General features: G+C 38.8%; 1 protein-coding gene across 1 annotated transcript in view; it reads left to right on the top strand.

Moving 5' to 3' along the window:
• Window positions 1-23,456, top strand: part of MOCOS (molybdenum cofactor sulfurase) — a 225,560-nt gene that overhangs the window by 17,526 nt on the left and 184,578 nt on the right. Inside the window, exons 2-3 of the mRNA XM_075494151.1 lie at window positions 8,029-8,118; window positions 10,784-10,850. Coding sequence (XP_075350266.1) covers window positions 8,029-8,118; window positions 10,784-10,850 — 157 coding nt within the window. The remainder of the gene's footprint in view (window positions 1-8,028; window positions 8,119-10,783; window positions 10,851-23,456) is intronic.

The raw sequence follows: 23,456 nt of genomic DNA, 5'->3' as shown, positions 1-23,456 counted from the left end.
CTGTTTTAATAATGCTGTTTTTTCTGACTACTAGAATGATTAGGAGTGTAAACCAGGTAAGGAATAACCGTTAGGAGTGTAAGCCAAGAGATGTGGATGTATTGATCTGACAAAGTATTCTTCCAGTAAAGTTAGGGAAAATTACTCTAGCTTTCCAAAATTCTGAGATCTTTTTCTGGAATGTGCGTTCTGCTCCCCCACCCCACGCTTTCCAATCCTCTATCCCCCCCAGAGAAAGCAATTCCAGCTGGAAGAGGTGCCACTGGGACTGGAATGGGTTGTCAGGTTTATCGTGCATTAGAAATAAAGGGAGATGGTATTTTTAGCTAGATCAAGTGGAGAGGTGCTACTGGTTTGTCAAGGGAGAAATACCGGTTGAAGCCGAGTGGGTGAAGATAGGTATTAAAGCAAAAAGATGCTGACATGGGAAATACGAGAATAACATGACTGTGAAAAAACATAGTCTAGAGGTTAAGATGTAGTTTCTTACTAGGAGGATGCGATTCTGAAGGACTGTTCTGGTTTGAGCAAGGTAGACTAATAACCTGCCAATTTTTCAGATGGAAGTAGCTTGGTTGATAAGTGTAGTCACTAGTTGTAGCAAAGGACTACTCACTGTGGGCCAGGAGAATCTTCTCAGACCTCTCGTCTTATGAGAGTGGGATTCTGGCCAACGGTCCTCACTTTCTTCATTTCACAGTCTTTGAATTTACATACAGTTCCTCTTGGTAACATGGTTATTTGGTTTTATGTGTTTGTCTCTGAAAGACAGTCGTAATTGATACTGAAGGGAAACTTATGTTTCTCTTATGCTTATATTCCTGAAGTTGATCCTCACTATCTGTTCCTGGCAACAGACTGTTTGCTGGATGGAATAAATAAATCAAGGGCTGTAACTGTCTGTGGGGAATCTTGTGTGAAGAACTTCCACTGGAGCATAACTTTATTACTGGTTTGCAGTAGCAGTCTCTTCTCTTTGCTGGAAAAAGCCAGCAGAGGGAGGTACTGTTGCATTTGCCAAATGAGGCATTGCACCTCGTCTTGTCATCAAGAAGAAATGCCAGCTGGGAAGTACTTCTGTAGGGCCTCAACAGTCAGGATAACCGATTTTTGCTGTCATTCACTGTTCATTTCATGTACCAGTTCTCCTGTGAGTGTTTAATTATTGCTATGGTTACATGTTCAACCGAAGGCTCTAGCTCCCAGAAGCGCATAGTGATTTGAGTATTTCTGAGTAACGAAATAAGTTTTAGGAGAAAAGGGAGAAGAAAAGGGTTACTTTTTGGTTTTCTGTTATTTTGAACTTAGTTTGTCTTCTCCTAGTGTTTTTGGAAGCCCATAAAATAATTTAAAAGGCCTTCTACATGTCACTGCACATTTCATTTGATATATTTTGCAGGGAATATTTAGAGTCACTAATTTGTCCTAGATTTTACATGAATCCAATTAATTCAGGTCACAGAGCAAGAAATAGAACTGACTAGAAAAGTCAGTTTCGAACATTATCTTGACGTGTTGTTGTAAGCCTGTGTTTTATAGGAAGAATTCGAAGCAAAGTAGAGCAGGAGAATGCTACTAGAATGTTTAGCTAATGACCACTATTATAAACTATTATTATTAAGATTCCTTAAACATTGCTTTTTAACATAGTGTTTTCATCTCCAGTGGAAATTCTGAATGCCTCTTTCCTACACAAAAGTGAATGTTTCTGTGAAAATTTCAGCAAAACCAACAAAAGCATTTTCCATTAATAGAAGAACGGGGAATATGCTCTCTTTCAACTCTTCTTTTATTTGATCAATTGCATCAGAGAGAGAGAAAAAAAAAACAGAGACTGAAAGATGGTAGTATGTTCGCAAGGGAGGTGTGAAAGCTAGTTTCGGTTTGGGTGAGCTACAGTTGTTTGAAGACTTGCATAAATATGAATCACTTGTGATTTATATTTCATCCAAAGACGACGAGACAGTCGGCTGCAGTATGTTATTCGTGTGTAACTGAGGTACCTCTGATTCATGCCCACAAGTAAGGCTTCAGCTGTTCTGGAACACAACCCGTTAAAGGTGTCTGTGGAAATAGAATCACTGACTGCAGTCGATATTTAATCACGCCCTAGTGAGCAAAAACTGAGCACTGAATAAAGCTGTGTCTTACAGGTGGGCTACAGGGACGAAGGTGGGTGCTGAGTGATCCCTTTACTGCGGTCTCATTTAATGCAGGAGCTGGCAAATGATGAAATTTGATGCCATGTAATTTTTTTTTCTGCAGCGGTGAAAGATACATTTCATAGGGTTGGATGTGACTTCTTAATAAATGTGAAGTCCTTGCTCTCTTAGCGTTCACACAGGCCACAATACCAGCAAGCTGTAAACTGTAAGCTGCAAGTAGGGGCTTATGTACACAGAATAGTGCCAGTGCTTACTGGAATAACCCTAGCCACCTAAATAGCTTTTGTGGAGTTGGTATGGCCCCTGCTGAGGAGTACAGCAAGCAAAGAGGGTGTATGGTATTGACTGTGAACTGTTTTAATGTTCTGTCTGCTTTGCTGTGGTAATAATGCAATGAGAGCAAATAATGCAAGCCAATAGTATGTGGAGAAAAATAATGGGAACTTATTATGGATAAATGTAATTGCATATTTCATGCTTTGCTTTTTGTAATCAGTCTGTCAAGTCAAACACTAAAATACATTAATTAAACAGCAGTTTCTCACAGAACTCAGTAACTTGTTAGCGGCCCTTAAAATATTGATACCATTATCCAGGTTGCTCACAGTCCAGTGCGGATCAGCATTTGGCAGTCAGGTCGAGCTGTGATTACTCGAATTGATGAACTCAGTGGACTGGCAGTGGGAAGCAGAACATGTCCCATGGCTGCTGGCTGACTGCTGTGTTACTTCACTAGGCTTGTAGCAATTAAGTCAAATCATGCTGAGGAACAGCGTCTCCTTTAACTGCATGGTAACTATTCAGGCTTTGGGCATCTATGGCCTTGTCCATCAAGCACTATGCTTTTGTGGTCTTTTGAAGAGCTCCTTGGCCCTAAGTCAGGAAAACAAAACATTACCTTGTCTAGCAGAGCAGGAGTGTTTAGGTGAAAGGCATGTTGTTATTCAGAAAACATACTCTGGTTTTGATAGCTTTTGTCTAAATTGATGCCAAACAGGAGCTGAAGGTACAGATAACAATATTCACTAAATGTTTAACCCAGAAAATATCCAGCAAAAGCAAATCTCATGAGCCATATTAGTAGGATTTATTTTCTTTTTTTTTTGCTTTTAATGTGCTTCATGAATGGTTTTGCAGAATCAGGATCTTTATCTGTCTATAGAGTGCATGGGCATATCATGCCCTGTATCATTGTGAGATTTCAGGCACTTTTATAAAGGTTATATGTACTACATAGTTAAAGTTACTTTTGACATTTAATTTAGGAGCATTCCTGGGGGAGGCTAAGTTCTTATGCAGTCAATGGAAAGAGGGAGCTGCCTCTGAAGGGCATCTGACTTAGATGACTAAAATAACTGAGGTACCTGATATGATACTACCTGTTAAAACCTCACTGTGTCCAAATGATACCACACTTGTCTACAACCTCTGTAGAGCCCTCTCCTCCCTATTTTGTCACTTGGTTGTTCCAGTTTTCTCTTGCTTTTGTTTTGGTGTATGAAAATCTCTCATATTTATCTTTTGACAGATAATGCTTTATTTTGCCTTCAGCTTGTTTTCATATAATCTATTTCATACTGGTTTTGTTAATATTGCTGTACTTGAGATATATACTGTCTCCCCAGGGCATTGGCTGTATCTACTTTCCAAGTAATATTGTGTATATAATCCCACTGAATTGCAATTATATCTGCCAATCGAAATTCATGACTCTGTACGGTTGCTGCCTTGTAACTACACATTTCATTCTTCATTATGAAACTTTTGGCAATGTAACTGGCAGCCTGTAATCAGCTGGACTGCAGGAATTTAAGTGCTGCAGCTGTGAGAAATAATCTATGAAGACACAGTGCAGGTCGGCTTGTTTTGGTGACCATGGTAGAATCCCAGGATGGCAAAAGGTTAAGGAGGTGGACATGGGGCAGCCACATGCAACGTAGGTAAATTGGTTATTTTTGGAAGTGATACTCAGTCAAAAGTTCAGAAATATAGCACCAAGAACAATTTCAGGGATTAAAAGAGCAGATTACGTAATACCAAAGTAGTGATAATTTAGCCAGATAGGAGCTGGGTGACCAGGCATGGGTTTACGGGTGGGGTGTGAAAGAGGAGAAAGCTTACTCTCCGTGTGCCAGCAGGCCATTGTAGGGACTGCATCCATGGTCTCTCTGTGCTCCTCTCCCTCTAGACCGTCCTCTGGGTGGTAGGCGTATACATAGCCTAATAGTTACTGAAATGTTTAATAAAGACATAACCTCCTTATTGTACTCTCAGTTCATCACATGATGTCTTCAACTTTCTTCAAAGTTAGGCAGAATAACCTTTTAGGAAAGTGTGCTTTTGTCAGAAGCAGGTATTTTGGCTCCAAAAGATTAATCCAGGTAGTTTCCTTTTGCCTTGTGTGTTTTGCAGGCGGTCAGACTATGTATAGGCCAGTGTTCTCCCCTGCTCTTAAACTCTAATTTTAAAATGCTCTAAATTAAATTATCATTATCTTTTTTCATTTAAAAGATAGGAATGTTCTGTTAAACCGAATGCTCCCCTGGCATTTCTGAGCCTGTACGTGCATGTGCACTCATGAAGTTTTACGAAGAGCCAAGGCAGGCACACAGAGATGCTTTATCAAGGCGGATGCTTTATCAAGAGGTGGATTGTAGCACAGAAGGAGCACAGAGAGCTGAGCTGGTGCTTTCTTCGGCAGGACAGACTGGCCCACGTTGGTTCCCAGAGTTCCCTGTGTAAAATTAATCTGCAAGAATATTAGCATGTGAATATTACAGCTTATGAACTGATACTCTTGCTGAATAACTTTCCATAACTAATGCCAGCACATTGAATGGTTTTCGATACTCCTATAAAAAAAACTACTTCTGAAATGTGATTTTATCAAATAGTTGGTATATTATTAGATCAATGAAGTAAGTTACACATTCCAAACATAATAGTATGTAAATTAAACTAAAAGTTAATTTTACATTTTCCCCGAGCAATGAAACCACGTCCCAGTTGATATTGCATTTTAATTTTCTTTTGGTTGATCATATTATATTTTCTTTCTCCTGTTACTTTCCGTAAACAGTATAATTTCATAGTGCTGACAGCCTATATACTAAATACCACAGTGAAACAGGGGCAACTATATTATTCTGTATATACTGACAAATCTCTTTGGTTAATGTGTGTTCAACAAAGTTAAAATAGCACACGTTATTAAACCAGGGGAAAAGCACAATGAAAGTTATTAACGTTCTTTTCTTTGCCGGTGTTATGCATATGCCACATTTTTTTTTTCTTGCCTCTAAAAATATAGTTTTATTGAAATAAGACAGTAAGAAAAAAACCTACAGCATAAAAGTGCAATAGCAGTAAAGATATTTGTTTCAGTGCAGTCTCAAATGATGAGAGAGCCTATTTCTTTTTTTGGGCAGTCAAGAGAGTATTAAATGCTGTTCTCTCTTTTCATTTAAACAGCAGCATTAAAGATAAAATAAAAGTTTAAGAATTAATAATTTTTCTTTCCTCAGCCAAATGTCCTCCCACATTTTCAAAGTAATATACCCAGAGGAGGAATTTAAAAAATGACCAGCTGGGTTTTTTACCTCCATTTCACAGGACTGCAATATTGTACTTCATAATTAGCGACATAATGAATCAAATTTGAAAAACCACTTAGGGGGCCTTTACCTAGAGACCTTTTAGTCCACATTACCTCACGGGAGCATCAGTCGGGACGGAAAGCATCCGTCCCCTTGTCGGTGGATGGTTTGTGTTTGAGGAGCCTCAGCTGGTTGCCTGGTTTTTGCTCGTGCTCTATGGTTGCATTATCACTTCAGTGCTGTCAACCTCCTTAGGGCTGGAAGGATCCAAAAAAGGCAGTTGTCTGCCTCCAGAGGAGCATCACTAGGCTGTGCTTGTGATGCTTGTTAGCATAAGAGCTAATGAGCCAAATGGCATCTCTGTGCGGCCTTTGTTGAGAGAGAGTGTTGGCCGGCATGGTTGCCTCCAGGACGGCAGTCCTTCCCCCCTTCTTTCTGGCTTAGGGTTGCCTCTTCCCTTTCTCAGCTCTAGGGCTGCCTTTCCCCGCTCTCCCAGCTGTAGCCAGTGACCGTGGGTTGTTTATCGCCCTGACCACTGCCATCGAGCTGGGCCCCGATGCTGGTGGTTGTGGCTGTTACTCCCCGCTTCAACTCCACCTCAGAGCGGAGGCGTTTGGTGCCAGGCTGGGGGCCGCGCGGCAGGCCCTGGTCTCAGGCGGGCAATGCGTCGCAGGGCGGCCGTGGTGAGTGTTACGACCTGCTGGAGGGAAAGCTGGCGTCCCCTTGCTGGTGTCCTCTTGCTGCTGTCCCCTTGCTGGCTGAGGCCGTGCTGCTCTGCCGGGCAGGGGCCTGGCCGTCTCTCTCCGTGACGCAGCATGCCTCTCCCCCTCCAGCCCCCCTGTGCTTTGGAGGTCAGCCAAGCGGCTGTAACCTCTCCTGTCAGAAACTGGGCCAGCCGGACCCCCATATGCATTTTGAGCCCCGTATGCCCTGTATTTGTTGCTTCATACTGCTTCGGAGAAACTTTCTAGGATCAAAAAAAAAAAAAAAAGTAAAAACCCAGAAAGTCTTTACATCTAATAAATCAATCCACTTTTTCCACCTTCCTCCCCTCAAATCACCTCAAAACACTTTTCCTTGACTAACTTCAAGCCATCATTAAAAATTCTACTTTTGCTAGACACTGTAAGTGGGGAAATCTTAAGGCAGGGGAGGGCTTTTCTCTTTTGAAAATAAGAGAAGGGGTGGGAGTCCAGATTGCTTTTATCATTAGCACCGCCTCACATCTTTACCTACCGAATCACTGCTACAGCAACATAATATATAATTATATATATTTCCAAGTGTCAAGGCTTCTCATTTAAAGCTTAACTCAGTTTTAAATCCCTGTGGAAAGGGAAAGCCTTTAAAATACTTAATAAATTCTAATCTTAATCATATTCATCATTATTAAAATTTGAAATAGGTTGAAATACTTAAGGTAAGTGAAATGAAAAAACTAATAAAGGGCATGAAACACACTGGAGAAATGGAAGAATAATTGCTGAAGATTAAGAAATCTAAAATGGCCAAACATGAAAAAGCCTTCGTTTCCAATAAGCTTTTATTTAAAAGTTTTGCAATAGCTTAATAATATAAAAGGAGATTTTAAAAATGAATTGAATGTTAAGTGCAGCAGAGTGGCAAGAAATATTTAAATACATTAAAACTTAAACTAGTCCTGTCTTTGGGCTTCAAGCATAATTTAGGCCTTGTCAGTTCTTGAGAGAGCTGCTTTGTCTGTCAGCAAGGAGGAAACAATACTATTGTTGTTGCTATTAATAATAATTATTATCATTGTGTTAATAGTAGTTTTCATAATAAGTAGTGCCTAGGAGTAACAAGGTGCTGTGGCTGAAGACACCAGCTTGCTCAGTCTTGTACAGGCAGAACAAAAAGATTTTTCTCTTCCAAAGAATGTGTAATCTAAACATGAAAGGAAGGACCTCTTGAAATATTTTGGTTTTAATTAAAAATTATAAAGATGCAATCAAAGTGTTGGGCTCCTATTATATCCTCCTTTTTTTTTTCTACTAGTGAATGAAAGATGCCTTGCTGTGAATATTGCCTGACTATTGGAACATATTTGAGAAGCTTTTTTGAGAGCTGTAGAGACCTCTAAGTCAGGCAGAGAAATAACGTAGCTCAGGAAGTTTAGGGAAATTGACTTTTTGTGTGGGGTACTGCACTAGGGTTGTTTGAATGGTGCACTTCACAATGTAGTCTGTGGGAGAAAATGGAATTAAATATTTAAAAAATTGAATCTAGTAATTTTATTTTTATTTTAGGGATTACTTACCTTGACCATGCTGGTTCAGCACTTTTCCCAGAGAGTCTACTTAAAGCTTTTACTGATGACCTCAGAAACAACGTTTATGGTAAGTGCAAACCAGCGTTCCCATTAGTCTTCTCAAGTTTCCATCTAGATAGATCAAAACTGTGCCTCTTGAGCTGCTGGAAGAGTACTTCTGTGGGTTTTTTAACACTGCTATAGAGTAGTTGGAAGACAAGTGATTTTACAAAGGAGTCATAGTCCCTTTGTGCCACCCCTAGCTTTGTTCTTTGGTGGCCAAGGACATGTCTGTGTTGGTGAAGAAGAAAAATCAAAGGGAGCATGACTCTCTTGCCCAGAGGTTAGGGCACCATGCTGGGGATAAACAAATACAATGTAGCTCTGAGCACTGTTTGTTCAGTCTTTTTTTTTTTTCCACACAAAATACAAAACCAATTTCTTATGCGAGGACCAGAATCCAGAACCACCCTCCTCCTCAGTGAGAATCATCACAGGGAGCTTGTGCTGTGGCTCAGTATAAGCATTTTATTTAGAAGAAAACTTAGTTCAAAGATCCCAAGTGAATTTAGGCATGGAATAGGTGCTATACCTCTCCCAGACTATTAGACTTAGGTGCATACTCAGAAAAAACAATGTGTATCGCCAAAGCAATCTTGCACATAAGAATGTGAGTAAAAATATCTACAGAATTGTGTAATATCTGGGTGGAGGTTTAGCTATTGCAGCTGTGGACGTGGGCACTTCAGCACCACCTACAAGTACTTCGTCCCCAGATCCTCTACTTAAACCTTTCACCTCTGTTGAACGTTATTATCTAGCTGAGAACCACACACTGAATGTGCTTTTATGCAAAGGCAGCAGCATCCATTGTTGAGGAAATATTGTTACTGTGTGAGATAATTTACATTAGAGTGATTCATGCTCAACCAGAAAAAAAATATACTGTAGAGTATTATCCATATATGCTGTGAGTAGTCCCACTAAAGTAATCAAAATGTCTTATTGTATGTTACTATCTGTGGGTTATGTGTCCTTTTTGCTAGTTTTGCGTCTTTCTTGTGCTCCCTGATACATAGAGCAAAGTGATTCCTCGCTTGGGAACTAGGTACCACTGCTTTAAAAGAAAACTGTGTTCAAGCACTGGCACACTTGTGCTTATCACCTGAATGAGCCACTTGAGAGTTCTGGGTAGTTTTATTTTCAGTGTGCCATTGTATATGTCATTGCCCCCTCTTTTGTTTCCTGAATGCTGGCGAGGCCAGGATCCAGAGCATGGATTTAAGTTCCACTACGAAATAGATGTTGTTCTTGATAGGGATAGGTTTTTTTGCTGTTATAACAAGATATGTTGATTTGATTACATTCAAAATCTCCTATTCAAGTGCATGGCAGTGATATTAAAATTAATGTTCTGTCACTACAGCCATTGTCAAGTGAAATGTATGCACTCTGATCTTAGTTATTTCAATCAACATTGGGCTCAACCCTTATAATAAGTACCATCTGTGGCAGAAAAAAATTAAATTTGTGAATCAATTGAGTGCTTGTGAATAGAAATAGTGCTGCCAGTTTGGAGCAGATTTGCATAGTACCTGTAATGCTATGGGAGAAAAAATTGTATCTTTTTTAATATCGCATTCATCTAAAATGATAACAAGAGCTCTAGTACGGTCAAACCTCTTTTTTTTCATTTACATCTCTGATACTCTGAGGGCAGTAACTGTTGTATAAATAGTTCATTTAAGACACAGATGTGAGTGAAGGGGGAGTTTGACTTGCAGCTTTTTTTATTTTCTTGGTGATAATCCACAGGCCCAAAGAACTGCAGTTTAGCTGTTGCATGTGTAAATGAGGGAAATGAACGTAAGTAAGAGAGATTCTCACTTCTAAATTGAGAATATTTGAATTGGAAATTACAGAAATGCAACATCAGACATGAAAAGTCTAGGTATTAGATTTTGGGTTTGAGCTCTAAATGTATTATTCTTTTTAACACCTTTAGTCAATAACTTTCAGCAGGGTGATTTTGAAATTTTAAAAAGAGAGTAGTTAATATTGCAGTCTACTGCAAAAACTGTATTAATATAGCAATTTTTTTCTTGTTCTCTTTCCAAACTGTTTAGGCATGTTCTTTAAGCATTTACTAATAGGAAAGTGTGCTGTGTCTGTGTGGATACTGCTGTTATCTTTTTTGCGCAAGAAGATAAATCTATGTCCTTCTTATGTGCTGTCTTAATTGTTAATACATGCCTGTGCTGAGCTGTGCTAAGGTGGCTACTAATTTTGCACTAAAATGTATATTTTCATGAGTTACTTGAATTTCAGACAGTAAAAAAAAACAGGGTTAGTCCTGGTGTCCAAACGTGAATGTCTATTACCTCCAGATGCTGTCTCTTCTAAGTTGCTTCTTAGCTAGTGCACAAATATATTTATGAATGTGCATTCTATCGGTAGTTTTTCCTAGTACATTTGTGCATATCCAGTTGCATTTTCTTTTTAAGGGAACTGCCTAGAGTATTAGTAAGAGATCCAGCTGAAGTTTCAAGGTCTGTCATAATTGCTTTCTTCTGTTATATGTCCCTTCTCTTGACTAACTGCTCTAAGGAGCTTTAGGGCATTGCTGTGAAGTATACATTAAATCTTTCTTTGTCATCTTTTCAGTCTGGCTTGGTGTAATACTTTGATAAAAGAAAAAATTAATAGCAAAATTGTGATTAATGATTAACTTCTATATCTCTGTTGTCTCCTAGGCAACCCTCATAGTCAGAATATCAGCAGCAAGCTGACATACGACACAATCGAGCATGTCCGATACAGGTAGAATAATCTTTCTTTCAGATGTTGTATGATGCACTTCATAGTTTTCATTTTGATTAGGCCTGTGCTGTTTTGATGAGTTTGATGTGATATCATTTTCTAAGGGTCATCTGTCACATCTAAAGAAAACACTTTTAAAACACAAGGTACTTGGACAGTCAAGTGTTGGACAAAGTCAGTTCTTTTTCTCCCAGATGCCCCAGTTCTCAAAGTCCTGTAGTTAATTTAGTGCTGTAATATAAGTCCACAGTTCTAATTAAGATATAGAAGTTGGAATCTCAAAAGTGATTATTAGTAAGATGGTATGGTAAGATAGTAAGGTGGAACTAAGTGCAAGGACATGGTTAAAATTCAGATGAAATTAAATAGGGCATAATGGCTTGTGAGAATTTATAAAAACCTTATGGAAATGTATACGTTGTTTTACAACAAGTACTTACTTCTGTTGGAGTAATAAAATACCTTTTAAAGTAGTTTTAGTGTAATTTTTAAGAGCAAAAAGAAAATGAAAAGGTAAAATTGAGTGTTGGGGCTTCTGAGAATAGGCCAGAAAGTGAACTGATATAAGGTATCCCCCTGAAAGTTCAGCATGATAGTGTGTGATGAAAGTACACTTCTTGCCATTAGTTTACACCATGAAGAAATATACAGCTTAGGTACTTGGTTATTGGTTTTAGGGATTTGTTTTAGGTAACTCTTGCTATTTTATAAAATATGTCTTTATTGAAGAATATGTATACTTTCAGTTTATTTGCCTGCTTTTAATGGCACTCTTTGTGCAAGGAAAGAAGTGTCATGGATTCCTCTTTGTTTTATCATCTTTCTTAAGAGCAAAGATTTCTCCAAAAGACATCACAGAATTCAGGTCAATAGCAATAGAACTATAGCATTCTAATGTTCATAGTTGTAATGAAGAAAATCTGCCTTACACCTTTCTGCTGTTTTTCTCTGACTGCACTTTTATAAGGGTGTAAAAACCCAAGTTTTCTAGCTGGCTATAACCTGTTCCTCCTGCCCGCCCCCCAACTTTCTGGAGACAGTATTTATTTTTGCTTCTTCCACTACCCTCTCTTGTGCTGTGCAGTATGACAACCTATTAATGGAGGGCCAAATGAAATGAAAGCGGCTATCTATGAGGAATAGCCATTTTCAAAAGCAGACACTTATGGCCAGGTACAGCAATACCTACAGCCCTGCAGAGTCTCCTGAGCATACCTGTGTGCTCACATGCAGTGTTAGCATTCTGGTTTCCATTTACTCTCAGTGATATTTCAATGTTGCCATTTAATCGTTCTTATTATGAAGGCACAGTAGAAAGTGTAGCTGTTTCTAGAGTAATTACTATTGTACTGTGTTCTTCATTGTTAGGGAGTAAGGAAATAGACTTCCACCATGTAACTTATATAGATTACTTTAAAAGAGCTGACATCTTCAGCTTGTTTTATTTTGGATCCTGCTTTAAAAAAACGTGAGACTTTTATAAGAGCAGGATGGGAGATGACAAGAATCGTACCAGTGTTTGTATTGGTTTTTTGGTTGTTTTTTTTTTTTTCTTTTTGAATTTCATTTGCATCCAAATAAACATTTTCAGTATTGCACCTAATAGAATTTGTCATCTGTCCCTATAGAAATTCAGCCATTATTCCCCAATAAAAATTTAAAAAGCATAGTCATCAAAAAGCCGTAGTCATAAAAATTCAGGAAGAAAATGCCCCAGAAACACTGTAAGTCTCCTATCTAAAAGGCAATAAAAGTATATTAAAAATCTATACTTCCATGCCATTGCAGCTAATCAAAATAAGCAATATGACAAGACAGGGAGACAGGCAGCTCTGTCCTGCATCACAGCGCATAGACTGGATTTCCTCAGCAAAAAAATAATTCAGCGGGTAGTTTCAGAAATCTTAAAATGAATTGCCTGCTTATAATTCCACTTTTGGCACATGGCTGCAGCCAGAAGTATGGCTTTTTTTTTCAGTGTTTGACTCCAAGACAATATGGTTATTTTTAATTTTTTAATTTGATTTTCTGATGAGATGAGACAAGCAACTAATTAAAAATAAACACAGAGCTTAATTTCTGATTTATATTTGTCAGTATTGGTGATAGCAGCATCAGAACAGACTTTCCTAATCTGGCAGTGTACGCTATTCCACAGTGCAAAGCTGTATGATTTGGTTTTGCCTTCTTATTTGCTTGACAGACAGAAGCCACTCTTAGAACATGGATTTGCAAGAAAATAACATAAATAATTAAATATTTGAGTCAATTGATGTTTTCTATGACTTAGAAAATTACAATAATCAAAACGGCTTACCTCTTGACCAACTCAAGTACAATAAGAGTAAAAATAACTATTTTATTCTTAAAAACATTGCTTCTCTTTACTTGAAATGAACTGCTGAGAAATTTTTAACATTGTATGTATCTCTACATTAACCATGAGTGACGCTGAGAAGAGGAAGCCAGAACTCTAATAAACTTTATCTAAATGTATTAAATGTATGCATCAAAAGCTTATAGATCCTTTTTATGACTTTGCTTATGGATGTATGGAAATGCCATTGCTCCATTTCCGTACAGCTAAAGAACATGAGTGCAATATCTCCTTACGATGCTGCAGAGATAATGCAACTCAGAAATTCATTACATTGAGTATTAAATAACCCCTTTCCCATATGCAAGCATTTTAAAATACTAGCTTTCTGAATATTTTAAAACACTGTCCTTGTAGATCTTACACTTGCAATATCAAATAGTGCAGCAGTGGCTTCTAACCAGAGCCAGACTGAAGTTTTAGTGTTGTTTTATGTTTGTGGTGTGTTTAAGATATGCAACAGGATGCCTTTTTCATTTAAACACAGTGTTGTTGAATTTAATAGAGTTTTGATGTTCATCCTTGAACTTTCAGATACTATGAAATGTTAAACTTAAGCATACTTTGGGAATTCAAATATATATTTAAAAAAAGCAAGAAATTTCAGTTAAGGTTTCAGCACCAGGCATCTCCTAGACTGTGGCAATATGTTTATTATGCAATTTTCTCACGGAAACTAAAAGGATTTGGCATTGAGCTAAATGGGATCAAGTTTAAATATAGAACCAAAATGTGTATTTCTATAAAGGCCTCTCTCAAAATATGCCATCTAAGTGAACTATAAGAGGAGAATAACCTCTGTGGCCTGCACATACGAACGCAAAAGGTGCAGTGGGCATGCACAAAATGAATGTAAGCGGCTTAGTATTTTAAGAAAATATTTGCTTCTGTGGTAAAACATACAAGTGGTAACGGATTTTGCTAAGGAAGCAGTCTTATAAATGCTGTTTATAATTTCGTTTACTTGGAGAGGTCATTTCATGATAGCAAGGTAAAGCTTTACATTCCTTCTATAAGCGTCGTACCTTGCTTATGAAATAAGCTTCCATTCCAAGTCTTTTTTTTTTTTTAAATTATCACATGTTCTGAAATGGTGCTATGCGCAAGATAAGAATTTTTTCTTTATTCCCAGGTTTAAGCAGTTCTGTGTCTGAAAACAGTAATGTTAGAACTGATACATACATGAAAATTGGCTGACCTTTCCTACACAGTAAGAAATGGTAGATACAGTATCTGCTTAGTATTGATTTGTCCTTTGCAAAGGTCATCGACGGGAGACCGTACGGATGAGTGACATCTGAGTGCTGCATCCTGTCCTCCTTAATGGTGCCTATCCACTTGAAAACCTTGTTTCAAAACTAGGGTGGCTCAGCCCATTTGCGTGCTTGTTTTATAACGCCATTTGCAAATGCTGCTTTTCCTGATCCCACTACTCAGCTGCCAGCGCAAGTCTGAAATACCATGGTCGGTGAAGTCTAGCAAAAGGAGACAGTGCTCACTGGGGTGGCTCTGTACATGGCAAATGAGAGAAACATTAGAAGATAATTATGAATAATGGATAATTTTTTGGAAGAGCTTGATAATAGGCAAGAGGGGTGATCTTCTTCCTCATGGTTCATGAAATGACTTTACATAGGCATGCAATGAAACAATCCCAGCGTGCCCACAGTGAGCTGGCTGATATCCCGGCTCTGTGCTCTGTTATGCACTGAGCGACAACAGAGCCATGGCTTTGGTGCAGATGCTTCTTGTTTTCTCCTGGCCACACCTAGCCTTTTATGCAACCGTAGGAACCTATTTTTTTCTTCGAAACACTAAAACAAAAAAGCTAGGGGGGTGGATAGTAAACTTAAAAAGAAGACAAAGGACTCAATTTTATAAACAGTTGTTTCTAGGAGTCAATCCATTACTTTTGGTGGGTTTACTCTTTGCAATTTGATGCAACCTAGTAAAAAGCTTCTGGACAGGGTAACAAGTACTGTTATTTTTTAATGAGTTAGGAGGCTGGTTTAAGAACCAATGAAATCAGTCTGGTTTACTTTGGAACTTTGCTCCTGGACTTTCATCTCTGTTTTAATAAATTCATTAACCATTAACTTGATAAACTGAAGCTTTAGAAAGGAATTTGCTAATCCTGTCTGTTACTCTTCTGGTAGTCAGCTTTATACCTTCATGGTTTGTATGAAGACATTGCAGTAAATAAAATTTGTACATTCATCGTCATGGTCTTTGAGTAATCTTTGTTGCAGAGAGCGCCAAATCTGGAATGCGCCATTTATTGAAAGAAATAAATATTTCAGTAAAGTAAATTAAAATCTGGAGGTCAAGATTGCTCATTTATGAACACAAAGGATGAAATGCTTCTGGGCAATTCTGAGTTTAATTTGTATGGGTGGTTAGAGGGTGTTTTGCAAAGAGGTCTGAAAAAGGGTGGATACGACCTTTAATTTTTTTCCTTTCCAGTTCAGAAAAAAACCTCAGGAATCTGCTTTTATAATGTGGCTGTGACAAAGAAGCAATGGAGAATAATTTTAAAAGCGATCTTGCTGTGCCATTGCTCTCTAAATAACATTCAGGGTAGGGAGAGTGGTACAGGCTTTCTTGGATTCAGGCCACCATGTTAGTTCACATTTTTTAAATGCATGCAGCCTCACTGCCTCCTCAGCTGCACTTTTGGCAGGGACTTGATGGCCTCTGTGTCCGCAGGGAAGCCTGTGAGAGGGCACCTGAGGCAATGAATGAGATATTCCAAGTGGAGCAAAAAACACTAATAAAAATAGTGAAATTTTCCCAATGCAAATATAATTTTTCCCTTCTCTTCATCTCTTTGTGTCTTTCAGGGTTTATATGGAAGCTTTTTTCCCTCCCTAGGCTGTACAATACTTGTAGAAGAAATGTAGTGTTCCACCCTCTCCTGGATTTGCAGTTGCTTCCTAAGAAGCAGTATAGTGAGACACTGGTCTGGGGCTCTTCTGGTAACACTTCTTGCCCTAGCTGTTTAGTGAGTAGTAACATAGCCGGGTCTAGCTGTTGGGAACCTTAGCAGTCCCTTTGCTAGCTCCAGGGGAACCTGACAACTTCATTACTGGCTTAGATGATTATTTGTATTTTCAATAAGGCTTTTGGAAGACCAGATATTTAGCACAAAAGTAATTTCTGCCATCCCCTGTGTGCACATGTTGTGCTTGACAGCTTTGTTTTGACTTCAGTGCACTTCTGTTTCTAGCGTAAGTTATATAGCATTTAAGAGGTGCTCCATTTGCTTCAAGTCAAGAAATTTTGAATGCCATCTTATGTATGATGTCCAAAATTCAGCTGATATTTTTTCTCATGTCTAATTTTTTTGAAGACTGCAGACACTTTCTGTTTTGCTCCACCATCTGAAACTTACTCAATGATCCTCTACCGAGAAGTGCACAACCGATGAAAGTTTAACCTATGCTGTTTATATCTTATGTTATATTTAACATCATAACCCTGGGAAAGACTAATTCATCTATGGTTTTAGAAGCACAGAGGCAATTTATTTCTGCACCTCTTTAAGTAGTCTCTAATAATCTTTCTGTGAAGTTAGCAAACCCAGTATTGAGCTCCATTTTGAATCTTACTCATTTCACTTGTAAAGCAATCTGAATACTTCATCTGTTGTTATAATTAAGCTGTTGAAGAGACACTACAGCATTCCCAAGGGCTTCCTTGATGGCATCTGTGTCTCAAGGAATCTGAAATTCCTGGTGTCACTTCTGCTGAAAGGCAGAGCATTTTGCACTCATCCTTATATTTGCTACCTGAGCCCCACCTTGCTGCAGTTTTAACCATCAGACTTGAGTCCTTAAACAATCATAATTTGCATTATGAGTCTTTTTTCCCCATCCAAAAGCATGTCAATTCTGACTCTACTTACTGTTTCCTCAGCTCTTTGGTACTGTTTTTGTGGCATGCATTTCATGAGCCTGTCTTGATTTTTAGTACTTTAGACACTGGTATCCACTGAAATGGTTTTACTAGAAAGTCCACCTAAGTGAATAGCTATTAGTGTTGCTTATATTTTTTTATCATTATGAACAGGGGCTAGCTAGTTCATGGCATATTACTTACATTTTGAATATATATATATTTCTAAACTACTGGTGAACTTCTCCTGAATATAGCGATGTATTCAGGAACTTCCATTATTTTTTCTCCAGAAGCAGATATGATCTGCAAGTAGTGGTAACTTTGGGGGCAGGTAACTGCAGTGTTTGAGTGATTTCATTACTTTTTTTTTTCCTCTCACGTGTGATGTAGCCTGAGAATTATCTTCTGTCCCTGTTACATCGGGTATAACTGTGTCTGCCTTCTCATCTCTAATAATGCCATTGGCTTTTATGCGCTGTTCCAGACTATCTGGAGTGTATCTAGTCTTCTAACGGGTAGAGCAAAGACATTGCTTTGCCAAACAATGGTACGTGCCTTTAGCTCTCTCTTTCTCCGATGAGCAGGTTATTTACAGCACCCATGCTAGATGTCATAACGCTGGGTTTTTTTCTGTTTTGCTGCCCTCTGCAACCTGCTGTCTTGCTGAAATTCTCAGTTAATATCTCACGTCTGTTAGTGGATGTTGCCTTTTTTTCTCCCCTCAGCACTGAGAACCCACTTGGCCACAGGCAGATGCCAGCTATCTGTGTTAATTAAATATATAATGGCTTGTTACCGAGGACATTGCTGCCGTGCTGAAAATTTGAACATTTCTGTGGCAAAAAGCGGGGCAGCTGCACAGCTTCCACGCTGCCCGAGTGATGTGTTAAACACCAGAGGGAGTGGAGCCAGCGGGAGCATTGCGGCAGCAGTGTTGAGGAGAAGAAACTGAGTAAGAAGAGCAGGGAGTACGGGAGGATGGGCGGTGACTGGCATGGGTAATGACATGGTGCAAACCTGCCACCTTAGCCCAAGCAGGGACGAAACAAGAGTGTGAAGGCCCAGTAGGGGTTTTAGGGTGCCAGGTTTCAGGACAGCCAGGTCTTAAACACATCCCAGCTAGTATGGTTCAGGAGTATGAGAATGCACATGACCTTCAGGGTTTTTGTGTTTCATCTCCTGCTATTACAGGGTACTTTTCATCTACTGTTGATGATCTTTCCCCACTGGGAAGGCTAGAAAACTCCCTCTTCCACTGCCTCATGAGAAGCCAGTGTCGTTTTGTTTCTGTGCCAAAATTTTCTGTTACCTGTAGGCTTTTGTGGTCTTTTATACCATTAACCTCTTCTGATGCATTATGTAGAGGAGGCCTGTCCCATTCTCTTGTTTTCGTAGGTTCAACAAGATAAGCTCCTCTAGATTCTACTTCTGAGGTATATTCTCCAGCCCTCACTCCAATCCCATTAACCCTGTCTCTGAGCTTGTTCTGGATTGCCTTCATCCTTCTGAAATGTGTAGCCAAAATACAATGGGGTCGTTGAAATGAGTCCTGCAGTATGGCAATCAAGGGTGTGGTAATTGAGACAGAATAAAAGATTCTTTAAATGGTGATGTGACCTGATCAAATGTTCTGGGTGCTAGGAGAAGACAAAAAGTATTGTAAAGATAAGAAAATTATTTAATTATCTTGATCACTTTGAGAATTTACTTCTTTGAAGCTAAATGCACTAACTTTCACTGGTAGTTTGAAAATATGCAGCAAATAAGTGCCTAAAACTCAGATAGACCTTTGTAGTATATGCTGGCAATATTAATGAGTTCCTTCTAACTTTCTTTATTCTCTCTTTTGTTTGTCTGCTTATTTCATTGATTGAAGTTTCTCACCTGGTTTAAACTTTGTACTTCTAATATGAAGGTTGTAAGCAAAGATAGTGTCCTTCAAATTAAAGGGTGCCTTTAAGAAGCAGCATGAGCCATGGTAAGATACAGGAATATGAAAGATAAATGAAGCAAGACTTTGAACAGACCTGTCTCCTTTATATTAAGGTTAGTAATGTCTAGTGAATCCAGGTTTAATTTGCTAGATTTTATTAGTATATTTGGTATGTGTCAAGACAGAAGAAAATTGCATCATTAGTATTATTGAGTGTCAGCTCAATATTGTTGCTAATACTTCAGAATTTATTACAAGCTTTTGGATGGTGAGACTGTTTAGAGGAGTAAGGTGTGTATGCTTTGGATTTTACGAAGACTCCCTAGGCTTGTAATGAATCCAGTGTTCACAGTCAATAGTGTTCAAAAGAGCTTTTCAACACTCAGGCTTTCCTCAGCCATCCTCTTACGACTTCTTTTTGTTTGTCTTTCGTTACCTTTTTAAAGGTGTTTAGTATTTCACTACATTTTTTGCACAATACCTGTCATGCAATAAAGGAGGTTTTAGAAATATGAATCATTTATTTAGAAAATCTGTTCACAGATCAGCTTTTTCTGACTTGTGAATAAACTATGTACGAAAACAGTGTTGTCTTGCAGGAAGCAAAAAAAACCCAACAAAAGACCAAAGATGATGAACAATACTAAAACTGACCTCTGGAATATAATGCTGAAGCTTTTGTGCTAACAGGGGAAGCACTCTGCAGCAGAGGTACAAGGCAGAATCCTAGTTACTCTTGCCGTGCTAAGAAAGATTTCACTGACCTGTTGGTTGCAAAATCCTGTGTTGTGTCCCACTCGGCCATCTTTTAAGAGGCTGGCACTCTGGTGAGCCTGCTGCGAAACCTCCAGTTCACTTGCTGTCCATGCCAAGTTCCTTGCAACAGGAAAATGAGATCTTCCTGCCGGTAAGAGCTTGTCTGAAGATGCTTACAATCTTGCTGTAAATTCATAAAAGCTGAAGGTAGCTTTATTTCACACAGATCTGTCTTCCTGTGGAAAGTGAAAACTAGGATCCAAAACGTTCTGTTAGACAAGAGCTGCTCTGCTAGCCCTGCAGGGCTGGAAACCCTTTAGTCCCATACTGATACTCTCCAAACGCTGAAGTCCACTTGTACAAGCTTACCAGAAAGTACCTGTGTGGCCTTCCAAGGACTGAACAGCAGGCCACGTAGATAGGATTTTTAATTATGCCAAAATGCTTGATGTGAACTTGATTAATATTGTACACACAGTATAATGTGTGGTTTTTGGTAACATACTTGGGAAATATTTCCTCCCCTGCAAAAAGTGTTTATGGATGGTTTTGGTGACTTGGTGATTTTTATCTGCAAACATGTAATGACACATTTAAAATAACTGTTATTACAGCCTGCCTTTTTAGCTCTTTGGGTATTACTGTGCTTTCAAACTGGAGTAAGAAACTGTACAGACCTCTGAAGTGTTGTGGCTGAGACAGTGTATGAAGGCAATGACTGAGCCTGGATTAAAACAGACCTCCTAACTCTACTTGGTTGTGTTCCTCCTATGTAGATAGTGTGCTACAAGCAGATAATTTCGGTATTATTGTCCATGACTGCAGCATAAACTTTGCCTGTGCTTATTTGTGATGGGTTAAATGTGTTGCGGTGGTAGATTGAAAAGAGTTTGTAAATCTGTCAGCCACAGGTTACCTTAGCCAAGGAAGAAGCCTAAACAGCCATGATATAGGTTGGGTAACCAAACTTGCCTGAGCCAAAAAGGGTAAGAGCAGTGCCTCTCCTCCCTCCTACTTGGCTGACAGGGCTGCTCAGAGGAAAGAGGGAGGCCTCTGACTTTCCAGTAGCACTTTCCAGCTGTCCTGAGTGGCTCTCTCAGTAAATGGGATGCTGTTGCTTCTCTTCAAGTCTCCCTATTTCTCCTTTGGGTCGGAGAAAGTTTTATCATGTGCCAGCCTTACAGGGCACAGTCTGGGCCACATACATTGTCTGAAGGCAGTGTACAAGGGTAAATTTCTGTCAGTCAGTGAGAAATCCTTGCTGTGTGGGATGTAGTCCAGTAATGAGTATAACATGCTGCTTCATTTATGAGAGGAAAATAAAATAACCTGATGTACTTTATAGGCACAGGTACAAGCAAGAAAGTTCTGCAGTTTTTCAACACCTTGAGCCATACCTGTGAAAATTTAAAATCAAGAATACATAACGTAGCTCACAGTAGCAGGTCAAATACAAAAGACTTCATCTGAAAAAGCGTAGAACATTCATAAGCCGCTCCAAGTTTATCTGACCATGTTTGCCTATTTAAACATCCAAATGGGATGGGATCGCTATAGCAAATAGTACTGGCATTTAGCGTTTGTAATGAACTTCAGAATGAGTTTGATGAAGTACGCTTTTAGTATAAATTGGAGTTAAGCTGCACTGCCAAAATGTGATATTATAGGTGGTATTCTTAACAATGAAGTGCAAATGAAATTCTGCCTGCTTTTAATTAAATAAGCACACACTCCACTGAGTTTTGGAAATTTAATTCTCTTAATCTGAAGTCTCAAGCCCTGAACAGCTATTGTAATTTGAAAGATAGTGCTGATATGTTTCAAGGCTGTTTGTACTTAACAAAACACTGATGCTGTTTTCTTTTGTAAATTTGGGGCCCTTTTGATTTCTTCGGGTGTTTTTTCTATGTATGAAAAAGAGCTAAGATAACCTTCGTCCTGGTTGTGGCCCATGAAAGTCAGAGCTGTAAGCACAAGCATCAACAAAAGGGCTAAAGCACCTGGATTCTGGTGGTTCTGCTGAGGGGTTGTTGATTGTGGCTGTCCCCTGTGGACAGTGCGGTGAAGTATGTTGCTGTACGCGAGGAAGGCACGCCTGGCGATTCAGAGCTGTCACAGGCCTTCCAAAGTGGGAAGGGATTGACCACAGATTCTTGCTGGGAAGGTGCCCTGCTGTTTTTAAACAGCATGGCCTTGATAAGAGGCTGGAAAGCCAAGTGGCTGAAGATGTTCCTATGGACAGGTCATCAGGCTTGGAGGAGAGAGATTCCCCTGACAGTCTCCCCTACTAGACATAATAAATTTATACATACCAGTGCTAATTACTTCATTCTCGGTGTTGTGAGGAGATCTGCACACCTGATTGAATAGGGGAAAAAAAGGAAAAATAACTGTCGACATTCATGTGATACTGTGCTTTGAGTTATGTGCCTTTTGAGAGAAATGAAAATATGTTTCATCCTTTTCCACTCTCTCTAATTTCATTATCATATGATTCAAGTTACTACAAACTAAAACAAAGAGAGATATAAAGTTGTTTAAGAATGAGAAGTACAATTTTATTTGACAAGGGTACATGATATGAAGTAAGGTCTGGTTAATTAGCTAGCATGTAAAAAGTGTTGATGTTTCTTGAGTTTGGTATGGTCAAATTTAAATGTTTTGATGGTGGTTTTTGCATACAAAGACCTCTATTCAAACTATTTCAGAACCATATATAAGAGATGGCAATCTTTTTGAAAATGTTTGTATGTGGCTGATATGTTTTGGAGTCATCTCAGGTTTATTTTCACAACCTAAAGTATTTTTTGACCTCCATTATAAGTAATTTAAGAACAGTGGCATATAACATTTTCTGTGTCACTTGCTTGACTTTCATTTTCGAGTCTAATTGAGGTTTACTTGCAATGAATTTGAGCTCTCAAATCACTTACGCCATTACTGTAGCAGAAGCACTCTGCCTCTAGGGTGTACTTGTATTTCTACATTAGCAGAATTGTGCTTTGTACCTGTACAGTGAAATTCCCCGTATCAAACTCAAACAAGAGAAATGGAAATGATATCCTCCTTTTTGCTCCCTCTTTCTACATGGGAGAATTTTGCTGGCATGGCTGTATTGATTTGTTATCGTATACCTGACCAATGTAGTAGCTATGGCAGTAGAACTAGGTAAATATGGAATTAAGCATTTGGGGAAACTATATTCAACATAACTTTTCAAGGAATCAGAGTTATAATGTGCAATTAACAGCTTAATGGACCTTTACCTCTTCTAGCAGCTCATTTTAAATGAGACAGATTGCTTGGCAATGTTTAATAAAAAGTTTGATTACATACAGTGTGTAAAATGAAGACTTTAAAATTAAGCATATTCAGAAGTAATTTCTCTCAAGCACACGTGGGTCACTAGAAGAGGAGAGTGCGTGTAAACTTGATAACTTAGAATGTAATTGCTGAGGTGCAAAGCATATTGTAAGTAATTTAAAATTTGTGAATGGCAGCTCTGTGGGAAGGTTCAATCACAGCAAAATATAAATGTTGCTAAACTTGTTTTTACAACCTCAGTGAAAGAAATCGCCCTGGTGATTTATTCTGCATAGCATACAGAGCAGTACCACTTTCTAGAAGGAAAAGAAAAACCACC

This window comes from Mycteria americana, chromosome 2 (genome assembly GCF_035582795.1).
Source record: "Mycteria americana isolate JAX WOST 10 ecotype Jacksonville Zoo and Gardens chromosome 2, USCA_MyAme_1.0, whole genome shotgun sequence".
In the NCBI taxonomy this organism is placed as follows: Eukaryota; Metazoa; Chordata; class Aves; order Ciconiiformes; family Ciconiidae; genus Mycteria; species Mycteria americana.
The sequence above is the reverse complement of the archived record's forward strand: the minus strand, read 5'-3'. Positions and strand labels throughout refer to the sequence as shown.